Source organism: Hemicordylus capensis, chromosome 4 (assembly GCF_027244095.1).
Source record: "Hemicordylus capensis ecotype Gifberg chromosome 4, rHemCap1.1.pri, whole genome shotgun sequence".
NCBI lineage: Eukaryota > Metazoa > Chordata > Lepidosauria > Squamata > Cordylidae > Hemicordylus > Hemicordylus capensis.
Genome location: NC_069660.1, coordinates 101899373 through 101916255, shown reverse-complemented (window position 1 = coordinate 101916255; position 16883 = coordinate 101899373). Strand labels below are relative to the sequence as shown.

The 16883-nt window shown below is 39.8% G+C and overlaps 1 protein-coding gene across 12 annotated transcripts in view; it reads right to left on the bottom strand.

Annotated features, from left to right (window-relative positions):
• The window catches only part of PATJ (PATJ crumbs cell polarity complex component), a 260848-nt gene that overhangs the window by 12994 nt on the left and 230971 nt on the right, over positions 1-16883 (bottom strand). For 11 of the 12 annotated variants that reach the window (XM_053243238.1, XM_053243236.1, XM_053243235.1 and 8 more), the window contains 7 exons: positions 12747-12940; positions 11005-11152; positions 9793-9879; positions 7594-7711; positions 6370-6410; positions 5127-5249; positions 2023-2127 (listed from right to left, as the gene is read on the bottom strand). In XM_053243238.1, the coding sequence (XP_053099213.1) occupies positions 2023-2127; positions 5127-5249; positions 6370-6410; positions 7594-7711; positions 9793-9879; positions 11005-11152; positions 12747-12940 (816 nt within the window). Of the gene's footprint in view, positions 1-2022; positions 2128-5126; positions 5250-6369; positions 6411-7593; positions 7712-9792; positions 9880-11004; positions 11153-12742; positions 12941-16883 lie in introns of those variants that run through there. The other variant, XM_053243239.1, reaches the window with a different exon arrangement.

The following is a 16883-nucleotide window of genomic DNA, read 5'->3' as shown; positions in this document are numbered from 1 at the left end:
TAGAAAAGTTCTAAAGGGCTCTAGCTGTGGAATGTATTTTCCTCTTCATCTAACAAAGTTTCCCTGCTCCCAGGTGTAGTAGAAAGAGAGCAGCATTCATTCATTCAGTCACACTTTGTTGCAGCAGGAAGGGCATTTATGATCTATGGCATCATAGCATGTTTATGAAATTCTGCCCATCCAAATTTCTGCCTGATTTTGAGGTACTGAGTTTTCTGTTTTATTCATGGATACACAACCATGAATTAACAATCTGACATGATTTTTTATTTGAGGGCTTTGGGCAGATGATTGTAAATTCAGTTTTGCTGCAGCTTTCAGCTTATGTCTCTTTCCCCCCTTATGGTTTACTAATGAGCAGAAGCACATATGTATTGATTAAACCACAATGCAAAAAATGAATCCTGAACTGGGTGATTGCATCAAGATTCCTTCTTGTTTCAAGCAATGTGCATTTGAGCATATGTGTGCATTGTTCGAAACAAGAAATGACTGCTTGTTTCTTGTTCTTAATGGACACAAACTGAAAACAGCAGCAAACCGCACACATGCTAATTACAAAATTAAGTTTAGAAATTCTCAAACTTAAATCAAAAGATGGGCAGAATGAAATGTGAGGCATGTTGTTGGAACAACAGAGGGTAAGAAGTGACAACTGCTCATCTCTACGGCAGACTCACAAAGTGGAGAGATGTGGTCTAAGAATGCGGATTGGTCTCCCTCCTACTTTTCTTCCTTACACACAGGCTGCCCTGTTCATTTTGCTTCCTCATCAGGAGCTCAGATTCGGACAAACTAACCCACCATAAAACCTTGGAAAGCAGGACTAGCGCTGCCATAGTAAAAATGCCACCATACAATAGCAATAGCAATAGCACTTACATTGCTATACCGCTCTATAGCTGGAAGCTCTCTAAGCAGTTTACAATGATTTAGCATATTGCCTCCAACATTCTGGGTACTCATTTTACCGACCTCGGAAGGATGGAAGGCTGAGTCAACCTTGAGCCCCTGGTCAGGATCGAACTTGTAACCTTCTGGTTACAGGGTGGCAGTTTTACCACTACACCACCAGGGGCTGTTGAAAATGAAAATGAAAAACCAAGATCTATATGTGTAGTAAATTGATTGCATAGCCACTTCACCACCTGATCATAGAATGAAAAAAAATAACCCAAATCATCTCCTTGCATCAACCCAATCAATTGAAGTTTTCCCTGCTAAAAACAGGAGTCTCATAGGCTAGATTCTTAAGCTGGGTTCCGCCTGCAGATATCAATTCCTTTTGACTCCTCTATGCAAATCCCAACTGCTGTCTTGTTGAATACATTAGGTACAATCCAGCCTAAACCAAGTACTTTTTAAAATGGAATCGATTTCAACATCAACGTTTTAAGCACATAGCTGCTTAAAACTCTCTCACTGAAATTAATGGGGACTTAAAAGCGTTTAACTTTACATAGATCATGCCTGTTCTTTTTAGGTAAGCTGTAAGCCTTTTCTTTAAGTAAGCTAATAAAATAGGTGATTGCAATGGGATCAGAAAGGGAGAACATCTTACTCAGAAGCACACTTTCCCTTTTCTCCCCTAAGATTAATTCTAACACCTAAACACTGCAGTTGATAATCACTCCAATATAACACTACTAAATGTGCAGTGACATTTCTCTTGTCCTCCCCTTTTGAACAAGGAAATTTACATGATGGACAGCTCATTCAGAACTAAAATCCCACCCTTTTGGGGGGTTTTAAAATAGAAAATGTCAGAAACTAAAAGCATAAATAATTGTTCATGTGTAACAGGCCCTGCCTGGTTATTCTTTTATAGAATCATGCCCACAATTTGCCTGGATAGGAATAAAACACCCTTCAATGCAATAATGTCTTGCTTTCATCTTGCATAATTCACATCATCAAGCACCCTGCTGTGCTGTGCTGTCTTGTGCCAATGACGCTCAGTCTTCTCTTAAAAACATCATTTATCTATCGTTGTGCAGCTGCATGTTCGATTTATCATCATACCTGCAGGATAATGCTCCCATAAGCATTCTTCAGTAGATTAACTGCATCAGCATGAGACAGCCCATCCAGAGGCTGCCCATTAATACTCACAATCCGATCACCAACCTTAAAAAAAAAAGAAGCACAACAACATAAAAATTACTAGCATTTAGGAAATATGGAAGAGTACTTAACATTTCTTGTACATTTGGCACTGCCATGTTTCTCAGTGACAGAAAGACAACAGAGATTTGCTGTATTTCTACTGATCACGGAGTATTCCTCAAAGAAAGGATAAAAAAACCAGTAGCAGCATACTAACAAACTATAAAGAACTCATAGTTTATTTCTAAATTCCGCAAGTAAGCAGAAAGCCATCAGAACTTAAATTACATGGAAAGGCCCACAGAGGTCCCAAAACATATTATTTTATTTGTATAAGTGAATACTTATATAAGATTGCCTGTGTATGAAATGTATTTTTTTCAGTATGAGGTGTTCCAGGAGAACACAAATGAGATCTGGAAAATAACTTACATATGGATTTTGGGATGTGACCCCAGAAATCAATGGGGAAGGAATCAATACTTACAGAGATCATAAAGATGTAGAGTAGCATCCATCCATACTAAGTCCCACTGAATTTATTGCAATTTAATTTAGTCTCATTGATTTCATTAGTGCTTAGTCATGGCTATCTAGCCTGGATGCCACCCATGAACTATTACATCAACTATGCTTTATTCATTTTTTAATTTTTACATCTAACTAATCTCATCAGCAAAGTTATAGGTAAGATACAAACCCCAAATAGATACCTCGTGGAATAAAAAACCCTCTGGAAAAGGTCACGTAACATGCAGTTAACACCATTTTACACACACACACACACCCCTCACTTCCTCCACACAAGTTATTTTTTTGAATCCTTTAACATAATATCTAAAACATTTAGAACCAGTACTATATTCAGAATACCTTTCATACAATGAATCCATCTTGAGTGGCTCTGGGGATACATTCATATGAAAAGCCCAACATGGGAGGTTTGCATAAATAGGTTGTTATCTGAAGACAATTCCTATGATGGCAGTGACAGAAAAATGTGTTGATCTATCAGAAATTACTGCCATGGATCTATGGCTGTATCTTTGGATATCCTAGGTCACAATTTAAATTCTCCACATATACACTTCCCTAGATAAAGTCAAGGAACATTGTGTGGAGAACAAGTTAAATATGCAAACTGATATCTGGATTACCAAACATCTGAATAAATGATTATCATATTTCACAGAGTTATGCAGCCACATAGGCAATATAGATAGAAAGACTTGACTATCTATTCATGGTAACCCATGTTGGGTTTTATGTGTATTGAAATAATGGCTCATTATCGTCTAGATTAAATGACACATTACTTCTGCTAAAAATGCCACACTTACATTACAAAGGCTCATGCCCAAAATTCTAGAGAGAACACTGAAAGGAACAATGAAGATGGCCAGGGGTCTAAAAAAAAACTAGCCCTATGAAGAAAAGTTGAAGGAACTGGGCATTTTAAGTCTGGAGAAGAGACTGAGGGTAGCCAACAGTAGTCTTCAAATACACAAAACTGCTTTCCACCACCTCATCCAGCTAGTGTGGGGGTGGGTGGCAAAGTTGTGCACCCAGCCCTTGAGACAGGCATGGGGGTCACCATTATGGCTCCCTTGTCATGTGATGCATGCCAGCCAATGGGAGCAGGAGAGCGCCTACATAAGTGGCTGGCTCCCTTCTGTTTGCTCTCAGTTGTTCTGGGAGCAAAGCACCCATCTCTCCCACCCCAGTTCGGTGAGGGTTGTCCAGTTGCCTTTTGGGGCCAAGTAGGAATTTTTTGGGTCACTCCTTATTGGCTCTGGTATGGCCTTTTTTCGCCTACTTCTCACTGACTCTAAGCCAGCGTGGTGTAGTGGTTAGAGTGCTGGACTAGGACCGGGGAGACCCGAGTTCAAATCCCCATTCAGCCATAGAACTAACTGGGTGACTCTGGGCCAGTCACTTCTCTCTCAGCCTAACCTGCTTCACAGGGTTGTTGTGAAAGAGAAACTCAAGTATGTAGGACACCGCTTTGGGCTCCTTGGAGGAAGAGTGGGATAGAAATGTAATAATAATAATAATAATTATTATTATTATTATTATTGTTAGGTTGTCATTGTTGCATATTTGGTCACTTTGCAGGTGAGTGTGGGTTGGGGTAGGTTGTTTAAGTTTAGTGTCTGACTGGAGGACCATTTAAGGTGAGTAGGCAAGAGGAAGAACCCTTGCAGGTTTTGCGGGCCTTGGGCTGGGATCCGCCCTTACTCAGAGGCTGGCCCACCACTCAGAGTATTGCCGCCTGGGTTGGGTGGGGGCTGGTTGGCCTCCCCTCAGTGGGGTTAAACTTTCATGGTTGTGGTGACCTCTGGACTTGATGCCGGGCTGAATTAACACCCAGACCTTCACCCTGTGGTGGGCAGTCTTCTTTATGAGGCTGATGGCAATCTAAGAGTGCACACGCTAATTGTCAATACCTCGTTGCAGGTTATTGTAATTTATTAATACAAGTGGCCCCAGTTCATCCAGTCACGTGTGTCTTGTTGTTATTGAGCCTGATGTGCAAAGGGCTGTCACAGAAAAAACCCAGCAAAGATTTGTTCTCTGCTACTCCAGGAACGTAGATTTAATTTGCACATTCGGAGAAACTTCCAATAAGTAAGAGAGGTTCACAACAGAATCAATCCATTACCCAGGGCCCACCCCCACTCACTTGAGGTCTTCAAGCAGAGGCTAGCCATCTGTTGGAGATGCTCTAGCTTTAGATTTCCTCCATGGAGTTGGGGATTGCACTAGATGGCCTAGATTGGTTTCCTGCAGTTCTAGGATTCTTCACTGTTAATGTTATACAGTCAATCACAGTAGTTGAAATTGATGTTTGTTAATTAGAAACAAGAAGGGAACAAAGGAAACAAGAAGCAGCCTTCGTAGTTAGAAGTGCCCGTCGGAATGTTCCATCAAGATATGATCTTTGTAATTAAAGAGGATAAGAGCATCAGGAGAAGAATAAAGTCAAGATATAAGGAGATGGCATACTTCCTTTCACTTACCTTGAGTTTGTGTGTACGTGCTGCTACTCCACTGGCTTGAATCATGGCAATAAAGATTGGAACATCTCCTAATGGGCTTCCCTTGCCACCAGCTATACTGATACCAAGAGCATCATTTGGACCCTTAATAGAGAGAACATTTTGTCACAATGTTAAATATAAAATATAAATCTCTCTACAGTTGGCCTAATCTTTCTTTTTCCTCATTCCCAGCACTTTATTTCTCAAACGTGATAGAGATGAAACTTAGGAAAGCCTTTGAACGTGCTCGATTCAATCTTTTACAATCTGCTATGTACAGATGACAGGCCATATGGCCAGAATTCCTGTTGCAGAACATCTGTGTCCATATGGGTCTGGGGAAGTAGAAGACTTGATCCATCTATTCTTTTGCTGTAAGTTCTGCAATGGTTCTGCAAATATTTATTCAGCCATTGCTTATGGTTTATCCTGGGAGATCTTTGGGGGTTCTATGTATTTTTTAAATTAGCTGATATTAAGCCATATGTCACAAGGAAAGTAGCCAGCTTTTTTTGTTTCTGCCATCAAATTACATGGCAAGCTGACAAAGTCTGAGTTATTCAGAGTCAATGTTTCTGTTTTTGAGTGTCCCATTAATTTTGTGTGTCATTATTTTAACTACTCAACTTTTGTATTTTTTTGTTACAGCAAAACAAATAAACTGATTGATTGAATATAAATCTCAAATGTAAAGATAAATTCTGACTTCTGAATTAGAGATTCATAATAAAGCCTAGCATGTATTGTTATGTAAACCCTCCACACTTCTGTGTTTGATGGAAAGAAACACAATGCCTGTTTAAGGGTTGTGTCACTACTATCATTAATACCACACCAAGTATATACAAGGAAAAATGAAATTCATGCATGGCAAAATTTCTCCATGTAAAAGGCGCCATACACAGGTCGCAGTGCTTGGGGCTCAGATTAGTCCAGCACACAGATAAGGTCCACAGGAGCCCTATGAGCTGGCACTTGATTTCCAATGTGCAAACCGGTAATGCTGACATGGCAAACCAATGGCAGGGTTGTGTGCAACAGCTGAGATTTGCTTTAGAGGATATTTCTCAAACACAGGTCACAATAGTACAGTTATGCATAAAAGTCTGAACAGCACGCAACCATTAAATACGGAGATATTTTCACACACTAATAATCGTATGCAGAAGCTTTCATGTTAAATAAAGGTTACATGTTTTGAAAAGCTGAGAACACAACTGACCCTTATTATCTCCACAGTCCTTGGTGCCATATCTGCTCCAACTAAGAAAGAAAGAAAACCATTAGTTTCTATTATTAAGAAGACCTGCCATCAAAAGATTATGGTGCATGGATGCCTTTTCAAAGTTATCAATGAAGAAAGGATTCATCCTACTCCAGAATATCAGGAAATGTATTATGCAACTAGTAAGAATGTACAATCTTCATGGAGCATAAGATGGAAAATCATGGAGGCGATCAACCCACTGTGCCATCTAGCACAGCTTCGTCAACTCTGTGGAAGAACATTTTCTGGCTTTGTGAATAGCTGGGCGAGTTATTCAAATGACAGAATATTTATTTGAACCTTTGAAAAGGTTACTGGACATTTTGGTCTATAGCTGATATACTGATTTCCTTTGCTGATTTGTGCTTTACTACGTTAATCATGGCTAGCAAAAATACTCCACACCACTTCACTACATGTGCTGTAATAAAAGGTACATGATTCTAAAAGACTGCTATTATATTGTAAAATGCCATATAGATGACATTTAAGCTCCTGCCTTGAATTTTTTCAATATTCACTAATGGAGCTGAACATAAAAGACAAATATGCCAGTAGCATGTTAACAACGTAGTAGTTAATTGTGACACGAACTTTAGGAGGTAACAGCTAACTCTGTAAGATATTCCCCTTAGGGGATGGAGCTGCTCTGGGAAGATCAGAAGGTTCCAAGTTTCCTCCCTGGCATCATCAAGATAGGGCTGAGAGAGATTCCTGCCTGCAACCTTGAAGAAGCTGCTGCCAGTTTGTGTAGACAACACTGAGCTAGATGGACCAATAGTCTGACTCAGTATATGGCAGCTTCCTATGTTCCTAACTCTGTTGTATGAAATGAATGGAAAAATGGATCTGGGCCACTTCTAATAGGGTAGGGTTAGTAGTACAGTAGTTATGTTAGAGTCTCCAGTTATCCACTCCAGACTCCATAGCCAGTTAGCTTCCTTAAGAAGGATTATTACTCTGCTGGTCAGTTTAGAGCTCACAATCTCTGACAAACACTCTGACAGCTTAGCTCTTTGCACCAAGCTCTCTTCTGGACACTTTTCCAAATGCAGACATGCTTGCTACACATTTTCTGCCTTGACACACAGAAGTAACTACACACATTTTTGAAGCCAGCACACATTAAGATAGCACTGAATTCACAGAATTATATTGGGCGCGTTTTCTATCCCATACCTGAGTTTCTCTGAGAGGAATCAGCAGACGATCTTTTAGTGCTGACAAAATTCTGTAATGTGGAGATAACTGGAGCAAAGGTTGGGTGAAAGTGACTGTGCGTGCTGTGCTGGCTTAGCTGAAAATGAGAGGCAAAACCAGTAAAGCTGATGGGAGAAACCAACAGATTTTACAACAGTGTCCTAGAAATTAAGGTGAGTTCCATAAACATTAGTAGACAAATGGACAACACCATGACACTTTTGTTCAAATGAAAGTCTCACAAATGATGGAACAGTAAGTGTGAGAAGCTGAAACTAAAGTCATAGTGAGTTTCTGTATTCTAGACATAAACAGAAGAGTTTCAATGTCATTGATTATTTTTTGTTTCTCTCTCTCATACTTTGCTATGTTGTTAAACTGTTTCAGTGGAACCCTTAGTGAATATCCATAAAGCCTCATTCTATCCATGTTTAGCCCTCTGATTTTAATGGAACATAATCAAAAAGTCTGCATAAGCCTGCAGCCTTAACATTAATCAAATCATAGTGTTGTGTGCAATTGGACACAGTGGATGAAATGATGGGAAGATGGGATCAAAATATATATTTATTTAAGAAAAGCTGTATTTTTATCCTATAATTAATAGCATTCTTTCCCCTTTTCAGCAAGTGACTGCCTTATCCATTATACATTCATAGGTTCTCTAAACGATTCCTAAATAAGAGTGGCTACTTTCTCTCCTCCCCTACCATTGGATGATACTTTTAGAAACAGAGATAAATAGTGCTATTAAGAATGTGATCCCTTATTTATCACTGTATCCAATAGTGAGGGAAGGGGAGTAAGCAGCATTTCTTATTCAGGAAATGTTTACATATAACATGGACGTATAATGAATAAGAGTCACTCACTGAAGTGGAGGAATCTTGGATGTTGCTATTAAAAACAACAACAAACTACATCTATATTATCCCAGAAAGTAATGTGCATTAGCTGTTAAATAGAAATGCACCACAGTCATATAGGAGGGTATTTCCTCTGTATGTGGCTGTCCAGATATCTATGTTTAAAACTAGTTTACAGAGACTGGGTGGAAATGCGTGGATGGACAGATCGGTTTGGCCTATTGGATTATTGTAGGTGAGTTTTTAAAAACCGGAGAACATGCTACATTTTCTCTCTAAACCTCAGCAAAAATTTAACAGGATAGGAGTCCAATATGTTCTGAACAGTAACAGTATTCTTCCACAAACATTCCATTCATCCAAATCCGAAACCCAACTGCTAAGCTGCAGCTGTACAAAGCTTGTTCCTAACTAAAAACAACCCAACTTGTCTAGCGAAACAGATTTTCAGGCCACATAGTGCTAATGAAATTTCTGCAGAATCTGGATTAGTGCTCCTGAGGGTGCATGGAAAATTCATTAGCAGCAGCTCGCTGCTCTCTAGAGTACTCTTCAGACTAGCAGGGAGCACAGCAAAGAAATAACATCCATGTAAACTGGGCAAACTGCAGTTCAATAGTTCAGGTGAAGCAAAATATCCAGCATGCATCAGAATTTGGCACCTAGGTGTCTGCAGCAGAAGGACATGCAAACTGGAGAATGACATCAGATGGAAATAGGAACCAGTGATAAATGGTTCTGTAAAAATCTCCCTGCCTTCCTGTGAAATCCTACCGATTGCTGGGGAGCTTCCTAAAGACAGACTATATTACATCCTTTTCCTTACAGTGCCATATATTGTTAAGACAGTGTTGACAGATAATGACTTATTTTAATTATTTGCTATGCATTTTCATTGCTGTAAACCTTGCTAACCACCTTGGGGGCTCCAAGCAGGCTGAAAGGCAGGACAGAAATGAACATATAAATCCCATTCTTCTATCAGACAATATGTGTAAACAACTCTTTCATGACATGAAAAACATAAGAAAAATTAAGTGCACGGTAAAATTGCCCATAAATTGTGAGGTTATATCTATTCCTAAGATACGACTCCAAGCTCCCTTTTCTCCCATAATAAGGATACAATGTCAAATAGATAGAGACACTTTTTTTTGGTCATCAATTCTATTTCATCAGCAGGCCTGATCGCTGGAGTCATGGCTACAGCTGGATTCTAAAGCTTACTTTCCACAACCACTTTGACAAAGCAAAATCACTTTCATATTGTTATTTCATAGGTCTTATTAATGCACCACCATCTGCCACTAACCTGGCTGTTTTGACAGGTTTTCCGTGATGACAGCCAAGACCCAGCTCTCAGTCGTCCAATCTCAAGCTGCACAAGCCCCTGAGCGCACTTAGGAGATGAAAGAAATACAGCATGCAGTATTCGCACCCTGCTGGAATATCTTCAGTTTTCTAGATATACACTTAATATCCCTTTGATTCAACTGCAATCATTTTATAATACAACCCTAATTAATTATTTGAAAGAAAAAAACCCAATTATATAATGAAGTTAATCCCCTGGGCAAGATCAAGCTCTAAGGAAAATATTATCTTGAGTCTAGCTTTCTTCCTATTTTTACAGGAATCTTTAATACCAGAATTAATTAAAAATACAGTACTTTAAAGAAGTGCAACCTCTTCCCAGAAGAAATGTTTAAGTTCAGATACAAACCTGGTCGAGTTCTCTATGGTCTGCACCATTTCAGAATGCAGGTAGGAATATTGCATGATTTAAATACACCCTGCCTATAGACAACTAGATCAGCAAAAGCTGCTCCAAGCTAACTTCTTGAAGTTCTAACTTTCCATATCTAGAATATTATGTGAACAATCATTAATGCTTTTCATGGAAGAGGTAAAATCCCAGTAGACATGCCACATGCTTTTTAGAATACCTAATTCATAAAATCAGCAAACATGTAATTCTTTTTTAAAATGCCAGTTCTAAAATTGTACCTATCATTGATATTAATTTATACAAGTACAAAAATTGGTATTGTATAACCAGGTATCTTCCCCTTCCAACACTAATGGATTTATTAAAAAGCTTTGCTAATCAGCTTCCTGTAAATCTATTATTTAATGTAGTAGGCCTTTGACTGTTCTAGGATACCAATTATCACTTACTGGCAGGAATATCAATATAGAAGAAAGATGCAATTAGCCTCTATGTGTCTCTGTGCAGAAGCATGACTGTTGATGCAGTTTCCTCAGATCTGATAATAGTATCAGTTATTAAAATAAATGCTGAAATGATATATTCATCTTAAATCTGTCAATATACTGGTTATAGGAATTACTTAGATAAATCTCTTACTTATTCTATATGAAATTCAGATGCTAATTGTTTACTTGGATTATCTTGGCTTTCCCCAAAGAGTAGTATAGCATGGTTACTATACTACCAAACTCTTTGGGTATCACAGATGCTTATAACTGCAATTTAGCACTCAAAACCAGACTGTGCACTCACCTTGAGAATGGTGGCAACCACCTCTTGTGAAGCATGCCTTACATCTTCACCATTGATGGACAAAATCTGATCCCCTTGAATTAACCTCCCATCAAGGTCTGCAGCTCCTCCTTTGACAATATCAGAGATAAATACGCCACTTCCATTTCTAGCAATTTAAGAACACAAGCAAAAATATTTTCTTAATGTGCTTTGAAAACAAGAGTCAAAGGAAGTTATAAATCCTAGGAATACACACAATGAGATGTTCTAAAGCCAGGACAAGCAGAACAATCGGCCCTATTATTAGTCTTCTTTTTTAAATGTCAAGATTGTGTCAGAGAATTGAAACATGACAACACCCAATGATGAAAATCCTTGTTAGACTCTAAGGAATAGGGCCGTGCACAAACCGAGATTTGTGCACTGGTTCAGCGCCAAAGCGAGGGGAGTGGGAAGCAGGATCTTTTTTTCTTTTTAAAAGGAGAGCAGGCCTTTTACCTGCTCTTCGCCATCACATGCGGCTTCCAGCTGCAGCAGCTCTTGTCCCAAGAACCCACACATGGCATCGGCTGGCACTGCACATGGCTTCTTGGGACAAGTGCCACCACAGCAGGAAGCTGCATGCGGTGATGGAGAGCAGGTAAGGGCCTGCTGCCTGCTCTGCGGTGCCAAACCAGTGAACAAACCTAGGTTCATGCACATCCCTACTAAGGAATAATTGGTATTTAGGGCTTTTTTCAGTGACTCCACTACATTCTGGTCAAAATAACTGTTTGCAGCATAATAATTATCATATAAATCTATAATTTGTGTGATTCTTACAACAGCTCCATAATATAGGTCAGCTGATCATCCTCATATACTAGTGTTGGCCGCCTGTTACTACTCCTACATGTTAAAGAGAAATCAAATTTAAGAATAAGGGACAGTACCCAGACGAACTTTCCACTCGCAGAAGGGGTGAGCAGCGATTTTTGCCAATTCCTTCTTCTCTCAACTGCCCTTGATGTTCCTCAAAAATGTTCCATGAGTCCCCCTACTCTCAGGGAAATTTTTGGGGAGTATTTGTTGCAGCCAAGGGGAGAGGGGGATCAACTAAGCTCTAAGTGGTCCATGGTTCTGTGAGTGGAAGGTTAGTCTTGATAGTCTGGATGCTTCCAGTGGCAAGTGTGTTTTACCTGCTTTTGTCTGGACAGAAGGCAAAACCAGAGATCTAATATCCAATGGCCACCATGTTCCACAGTGTAACATAGGCAGTTCCAAGCTGCCCACACTGCTGCAGGCTCTTAAGGAAGCATTGGTCTTGCGCTCCAAAGCATGAGTGCGCTACTTTAAGTATTTGTGCATGACAGACAGTGCTTCCTTAAGAACTGGAGGCTGCAGCAGTACAGACAGCTCAGAATAGCCTGTGCTACATCGCAGAATATGTCTGCCACTATGTTTTAAAAGAGTATCTAACTTCTTCAGCTTTAGATCATCAGTCTTTTCCTTCCAGCTTATAATATTCTAGGGTTAAAAAACCCTTTGGTTTAAGAGAATTAAATAGTTTATTATAATTTCACCTATTTACCAAGAAGTGTAAAACTGCAAAATTAAGGCTCCTTCTGCACCAGATTAGCAATAAAGAATTCTGCAATCTGATGTATTGTGATTGCTTACAAGTTAAGACAAATTGTATCAGTTGTATAAGGAATATCAAGGTGCTACCATAATAATAAGGTCCTCCTCAAAATACAGCTGTGATTAAGTGGCATCCTTACCGTTTCCCAACAATGCTTAGCCCTAATCCTCTACCCATTTTTCTTTGCAGATCTACGTGGAAGATCTCCAAATTCTCTTCATCTTTATAGTGAGCTTCATCTCTAAATACAACCAGTTGCACATTTTGAGGAGTCTGTCTCAAGGCTGTAATAGCTTCTTCATGACTAGCATTCCTCAAGTCTATGCCGTTAACCTGTACCAACAAAATATTATACTCTCAGTAATGTTTGCTCTTCAGATTTTAATTGTCTGGTTTAAAAAAAGAGTTCTAAAATAATCAACATTTTTAACATCAAGTAAGTTCTGCACAGTAGGAAAGCTTTCTGCTGGGTCTATGCAAGTTCCAAACTGAACCCCAAATCTGCTTTATGCTAGTAACTTTTTATACTTTACTGATTAATATTGTGACAGCAAGACCATAACCTCAGGAATAGAACATCTATTTTGGATCCAGCAAATTCCAGGTTCAATCTACTGCATTTCTAAATAGGGCTGGGGAAGACTTTGTAGAGCTGCTAGTCAGTGCAGACAATATAGAGCTAGGTGGACCAATGGTCTGGCTTGGTATAGGGCAGATTCCTATCATATATCTTCCAGTCTTGCATTTCTGCAATTGCAACCAAAAATGAAATCATGCAATAGGACAGCTTCCTATGTAATGTAGGGAACGGAGCCTGTGGGGGCTGTGGAGATCGGGGGCCACTCAGCCCCTGGAAGTCCCAGGATGCCCTGTGTGAGCATCCCGGGGGGAACCCTGGGAGGCTGCTTGTAGCCTCCCTGGTCGGGACTCTACTCATATGTCGCCATGCGCGGCAGTGGCATGCAAGTCAAAACCCAAGGGTAACGGAGTGCTCGCTCCATTAACCTCGTTTAAGGGGAGGGGGAGGAGGAATTAGGAAGGCTAGCCACCTTGGAACCACCAGGCAAGCCCATGAGCCTGCTGGTTCCGACGAGCACCAGGAAGCAGGCTAGGTTCCCTTAGTCCGCTTTCTGGTGATCGTCAGGATAGCTTCATGGTGTCTTCTAGGTTAACATCAAATGGAGCAGGATTGTTCTGGGGAGGCGGGGAAGGCATGGCTTAGTGGCAGAGCATATGCTTTACATGGAGAAGGCCCAAGTTCACTCCCTGGTACTTCAGGTTAAAGGAACAGGCAGTAGGTGACAAGAAAGATTTCTGCCTGAGGCCCTGGAGAGCTCCTGCCACTCAGAGTAGATAATACTGGGCTAAATGGAGCAATCATCTGGCTCGGTAGCCAGCTTCACATTATGGAGCACCAACACTGATGTTCCTTTTCAGGGTCCTGAACAGATATATTGAATACCAAGGAAATAAAACTCACAGCACCCAAGCAGCTTTCCCTCCCACTTAGAATAATGAGGTTATGGGAAGACCTTTCTCAATCTGCAGGTGACAGTGAAATTCTATAGTGTTTCTTACCTACTGGGTCACTCACTAAGACACAACCCAGTTGGCAAGCAACGTCATCTGCCCCCTTGCCTTCTCAAAAGCTCTGAATATCCAACACACACAAACCTTCTAAGAGACTTTCCAATATAACAGAAGAACCCACCCTCCAGGTAGTAAGCATGCTACAAGTCAAACTGTTCTACAAACAGACAGTAGAGGAACAATGTAAATTATGTGTACATCCAACGTAACGTATATATGTTGGCCATGCCCAGAGCAAGAAAATAAGATACTTAACAGGGCACACTTTAAAACATATATAGACAATGAGCATTTTTTGTTTGGAAAATTCATGTTTGTATTCAAGGCTGAGGAGATTTTACTGATGATGGAGATGTCATCAGTGAAAACTTGCAGTTGTGACTCATGTGTTGTTCACAGTTTTAAGGACTAAGCCTCTTAGTTTCTGAAAATATTTAAGCTCTCAGAAATTTGTGATTACAGTACTTAGCCCTTAAGATATGAACTCCTTGTTAAAATTTAGACAATTCTGCAATCTAAGCTGCAAGAGAATCATTTTACTAGATTCCAATAGATGGCACACAAGACCGTCCTAGAAGCTTTTTATCAAATAGCGCTTAAAACAAATGTTTGGAAAAAATGTACAGTTTCATAAATGGAACCAGGAACTGCTTGAACAATATTCCTGACCAAATAAAAATCTATTTTTGTTGAAATAAATCAACTTGAAGCATATATAATTCTATCGTTCCTGGATAATTCAAGACAACATCCATATCAATCTTCTGCAAAGCACTTTTTAGATTAAGGGACCACACTTTAATTTGCTTGAAAACACCTGAAACACACCCCTCTAGGGTTGGTTTTCTCTCTTTCTTTTCTCTCTCTCTCTCTCTTTCTAGCAGATAAAGCATTTTAGAGAATGTTGTCTGGGAGATGGGTCACTCATACATAATACATGTATTTTGGTAACTAATTTTTGTTCAAAAGGCAGGGCACAATAGTGGATCATTTGTTCTGTTGCTGCTCAACTTGGAGAGTGGTATTGTAGGCACATGAACAAATAGATATACACAGGTGAAACTCGGAAAATTAGAATATCGTGCAAAAGTCCATTAATTTCAGTAATGCAAATTAAAAGGTGAAACTGATATATGAGACAGACGCATTACATGCAAAGCGAGATAAGTCAAGCCTTAATTTGTTATAATTGTGATGATCATGGCGTAGAGCTCATGAAAACCCCAAATCCACAATCCCAGAAAATTAGAATATTACATGGAACCAAGAAGACAAGGATCGTAGACTAGAACAATATCGGACCTCCGAAAAGTATACAGTGTACTGTGCTTGATTGGCCAGCAAACTCGCCTGACCTGACCCCATAGAGAATCTATGGGGCATTGCCAAGAGAAGGATGAGAGACATGAGACCAAACAATGCAGAAGAGCTGAAGGCCGCTAATGAAGCATCCTGGTCTTCCATAACACCTCATCAGTGCCACAGGCTGATAGCATCCATGCCACGCCGCATTGAGGCAGTAATTGCTGCAAAAGGGGCCCAAACCAAGTACTGAATACATATGCATGCTTATACTTTTCAGAGGTCTGATATTGTTCTATTCTACAATCCTTGTCTTCTTGGTTCCATGTAATATCCTAATTTTCTGGGATTGTGGATTTGGGGTTTTCATGAGCTGTACGCCATGATCATCACAATTATAACAAATTAAGGCTTGACTTATCTCGCTTTGCATGTAATGCATCTGTCTCATATATCAATTTCACCTTTTAATTTGCATTACTGAAATTAATGGACTTTTGCACAATATTCTAATTTTCTGAGTTTCACCTGTATACTTCATCTAAATCTGTGGATGTCATCAAGTCTCTACACTAGCAGATGGCTGCTACTATGGACCTCAAGATTGCAATCTTGAAAACTGACTTGACAGATTTTCCAGGTACCTTGGTTGGATCTCAGGGCTCTGATGCCTTAGATACCACTGTTCCTCTTAGAAATACTAAAACATATGCAGTAGACCCCTGATCATTTATTTTGCTGTTGAACCTTTTTTTGTGGTGTGTATTGCTATTAGTTGGTCAGCAGATTGATTGATTGATTAAGTGCCATCAAGTCAGTGAGGACTCTTAGTGACCACATAAATAGATTTTTTCCAGGATGACCTGTCTTCAACTTAGCCTTTAAGGTCTATACGTGGTGCATTTATTGCTGTCGTAATTGAGTCCGTCCACCTTACTGCTGGTCGTCCCCTTCTTCTCTTTCCTTCAACTCCCCCCAGCATTATGGACTTCAAGGGAGCTGGGTTTTCGCATAATGTGTCCAAAGTATGATAGTTTGAGCCTGGTCATTTGTGCCTTGAGTGAAAATTCTGGATTGATTTGTTCTAGGATCCATTTATTTGTTTTCTTGGCTGTCCATGGTATCCTCAAAAGTCTTCTCCAGCACCAAAGTTCAAAAGCATCAATACTTTTTCTATCTTACTTCTTCAAAGTCCAGCTTTCACATCCATAGAGTGTCAATGGAAAAACTATTGTTCGACCAATTCTAATTTTGTAGGTATAGACACTTCATGGCATCTAAATATCCTTTCCAAGGCCTGCATTGCAACCCTACCAAGTGCTAGTCAAGTGCAACCCTACCAAGTGCTAGTGTATTTATTGACTGCTGGATCCTTTACTGTTGA